General features: G+C 50.9%; 1 protein-coding gene across 1 annotated transcript; it reads right to left on the bottom strand.

Annotated features, from left to right (window-relative positions):
* Positions 1-2337: 2337 nt before the first annotated feature.
* On the bottom strand, positions 2338-3652 carry TOMM5 (translocase of outer mitochondrial membrane 5). The gene is made up of 2 exons (XM_075726970.1): positions 3524-3652; positions 2338-2829 (listed from the first exon to the last, which is right to left on the bottom strand). The coding sequence occupies exons 1-2, from the start codon at positions 3642-3644 to the stop codon at positions 2795-2797; spliced, it is 156 nt and encodes a 51-aa protein (XP_075583085.1). The 5' UTR covers positions 3645-3652; the 3' UTR covers positions 2338-2794.
* Positions 3653-3971: the final 319 nt, after the last annotated feature.

Below are 3971 nucleotides of genomic sequence, written 5' to 3'. Positions count from 1 at the left end.
CCACACAGCAGCACATCTTGTACTTTAGCAGGACAGGCCATAGAAGTGAAGAGGCAACAGATGGGGGTCATCGGCCAGACTGCAGTCTGACGTCCCCCTCGCCCTCCTGCTGCATATCTCTCTCCTCCTTGGAGGAGGAATATGCAATTGCCCAGTATATCAGAGACTGCAGAAAACCACAGTCACAAGAAAAACACCAACCATTTATTTCCTTCTATTTTAATACAGAGAAGGCTTCATCTCTCAGTGTGCCTGAAAGCAGCTTCTGGGAAGAGTCTTTAACAGCTCCTAACAGCCAGTTTGAACCCACTCTCGAGCAAGCACATTTCTTCAGTACACAGAACCGCTGACAGGTTAGCTGTGTTAAGCCTTGAAACGTGCTTCCAAGTGGACAAAAATGGCTGCCTTATACATGATTGTAAAGATACAGTAAAGTGAAATTGGCTTGCTAGAAACCTTCACATCCCTGTACTTCCTGAGGACTCTACTGCTCTAACTCTGACCCTGCACAAAGGCCCAAGACCAAAAGGGATACCAGTGTCCCATTCTCCATAGCCGGGCAGACGGTAGGATGGATGAGGATGCTGGCTGGCACAGGCAGAGCCAAACTCTTTATCGTATCTCATTACTCCCACCAGCAACATTGTAACTTCAGTGCAGTTACCTGCTGCATTAATTTGTCAACTGGATAATATAATCGCACAATTTATTCAACTGCACTTGTTCCATTTTGCAAAGATATCAGAGTACATGAGCTCAGGAACATCCTCATGTTCATTTCTTAGTAAAATCCAGAGAATTAAATAGGACTGGGTTATTTCATTTGACTGCAGTGGGCATCCAAGGCTCCAGGGCCACGCGTCAGCTCTCGTAAGAAGTCTCCCAATTACTTGGTTATGCTTCCAAATTAATACCCAGTTTCCAAGCTTGCCATTCATGAACTGCACTTTCAACCCTTGCCTGTCTTGGGGATGGGTACTCGGGGGACCTTTTTACAATACATCAGGCCTGAATGATGAAGCTAAGAGGCAATATACAGTCCTCCGTGTTTGTCCCCTCTCCTCCTGTATCTGTCCCTCTTCCAGCATTCAAACCTACATATGCTCCAAGAACAGCTTTCTGCAGGTGAGCTCAAGCTCTGGCCAAAATGGAAGGGTTGAAATTTCCAAGGGTCGGTTTCTCCATTGTTCCTAATTCCTCTCTTCTCTGATGCCAGCCGACAGTCTGCCCTTCTGTCTGACCTGACCTAACAATCTTTTCCCCCGTGCTTTTCATAGAAGGCTTTGCAATCACAAGATTTGGGCAAGCACAACAAATACTCCACCATGCTTCCTACCCGTTCTGTGCTCTCAGCCAAGGCCATAGTGAACTGGAGGAACAGATTTTTCCTTCAGCCGAGCAAGCAAGCAATAGAAAAGAGCAAGCAGTGCCTTTGCTGCAAGTGGCTCTGCAGGCACTCCCCTAACACCAGGGGGAAATGATTTCAAGGAGTTTAGTACAAGTCTGAGAAACATTTAAGTCCCTCTGGAGATCTGGTGTGCAGCTGATCTAACAATATCAAGTCAAATCCTAAATACATTTTTTAAGGCCTAGGCAAACAGAGTAATAACACAAAATGGCTGAAAATCCAGCTCCTGCTTTGGCAACTCAGTTCAGGGTCATCTTAAACCCATACATACTAGTAAGCATCAGCCCCAGAGCTTATGAAATCCCTTTCAGAGAGGACAGTCACAAGCCTCTTCACAAAGCAAGCTGCTTCTCTAAGGAAATACCCCCTATTTTGACATCAGCATAAGCAGTACAAGGTAAGAACATTGCAGGCGGCCTCTGAGTAAAGTAATGCTCCTGAACTACTAGAATACAGCAATTTGTGATGGTAAAAAGAGGTCAATTCAAGATATGACAAAACACTGCAAGTGCTGGCACGAGGCAGTCAGTCATTGTAAAAAGTCTGCTGTGACTAAAATTTAGTTACTGGCTCACAGAAGAAATATGGCCTTGTTCCTGCTTTACTTTGCGTAAATTCAAGATCCACGAGGTTCTAATTGAAGGGGAAACTGGCATAGGTGTGCTGGATAAAGCTGAGCTGCCCTCCCCCTTTTCTTTCTCTGAGTCTTGACTACATGTTCATGTTTCACAGCCAAGTTGGTACACGTTTAGCAACCTGAAAAACACATCATTGCCTTGTCTTTTTCACTCTCCTTCGCTTTTCCTCAATACAAGTTGATTTTAAAGGTGGAGGAGAGAGTGAACTTAAGACAAGAGCCAGCAAAGTAATAGCAGATGACCTCTTTAAGTGGTGATTATTAAAAATTAATCACTACCAGAATGAAGTGACACAACTGTTCTTCCATTTATTTAAAATCAAACTGTTTGTGAACTGGATTCATTAAAGACTTGATTTTTCATACAGACAGGTTCAGTACGGTTGATAGCCATAGCATGTGGCAGTTCAGAGGTAGCTGCATAACAAAGCAACTTGCTAGCGCTTAACACTTTGAACAAAATGGAGATGGACTTTTTTTTTTTAAACAGTACAAGAAATGTTCCATCGCAAGTCATTGCTTGATGGTAGTAGGGAGTATTCTGCGACCCGAATTCACCTGCAGGGACAACAGACATCTTCCCCATACTCCCAACTAGGCTATCATTCTCAAGTCAGATACACTGAAGTGAAACATTTTGGAAGCATTTACTATTGGATGTCTGCCTCTGGCACAATGTTTAATTAACAAACAGGCAAAAGCAGCTACAGTCCATTTTATGTTTTCAGATACTCAGTCTTCTTAAGTCTTCATATACTGTCCAGCTTCTTCAGGATGAAAGGAGCTGAAAGGAGAAAATAAAGCAGCATGAACTTAACTCAGCTGAAGAAAAGAAGAAGTCTGCAGCGAGTCTGTGATGAAACTGCAGCACATTTATGTGGCATCTAAAATATTCAGATGCTGGGTGAGACACCACCGTCCGCCCCCCAGGTAGTCCCTTCTCTCCCTGCGTGATTGCCTTAACAGGTGAGGCAGCACGGTTCAAGGGGGGGAGTGGGGTATGCCTGCTCATGCTGCAGGTCACAGCCTTGGGCCTGTCCTCGACACCACCGGGGGCGGGGGGGAAGAATCGCCCTAACGCGGCTTTTTGTTTGCTAAACGGAAGGGCACCCCGAAAGTTGGAAGCCTCTGATGCAACACACTAAATCACTGCCTGCAGGACAGATGTCACAGCCCTGTTCTTCCACGCTCTAGAAGAGCACAGCGGCACTGTTGTTTGCCCAGGCCCAGCACTTCAGGCGCCTCAGGCCCCCGCCGGTGCTCTGGACACGCCGCTGAGACACCCGAGCCTCTCCCGGCCACCGGGACACGAGCGGAGGCTCCCCCCACGGCGCAGCGGCGGTCGCAAGGCTGCCAGAAGCAAAGGTGCCCCTGCGGGAGGCGCACAGGCGGCCAGGCCGCGCCGATCGCCCGCTCCCGGGGCGCAGGCCCCGGTCCTGCCCCGGCCGCCGCCCCGCCGGCCCCCGCCGCACGCTTACTGATCCGCAGCAGCGCCACGTAGATGAGGAAGTTGCGGACGGAGGTGAGGACGTCGCGGCGCATCTTCCTCTTCAGCTCCTCCGGGTCCATCTTAGGCCCCAGGCCCTCGATGCGGAACATGCCGCCGGCCCCCGCGCGCCCCCGCCGCTACGGCTCGCCAGGAGGGACACGCGCGGCGGCGGGGAGGCGGCGCACGTGACCGGGGGGGCGGGGCGGGCCGCGGCGGCGGCGCATGCGCAAGGGGTCGCGGCCCTCAGTGGGGCCCGGTGGGTACCAGGCGCCGGGACGAGCCCCGGGTGCTCGGCTCCTCCGGGCATCCTCGGGAGGGGAGCGGCCTGCCGGGGCGGGAGGGCTCCGCCAGCCCGCAGGCCTAGGGAGTGGGCTGCAAACGCACCCACAGCGGCCTCCCGCCGGGGCTCTGGAGGGGCCTGCTGCGGTGGCGGCGGC

Source organism: Pelecanus crispus, chromosome Z (genome assembly GCF_030463565.1).
Source record: "Pelecanus crispus isolate bPelCri1 chromosome Z, bPelCri1.pri, whole genome shotgun sequence".
In the NCBI taxonomy this organism is placed as follows: Eukaryota; Metazoa; Chordata; class Aves; order Pelecaniformes; family Pelecanidae; genus Pelecanus; species Pelecanus crispus.
The sequence above is the reverse complement of the archived record's forward strand: the minus strand, read 5'-3'. Positions and strand labels throughout refer to the sequence as shown.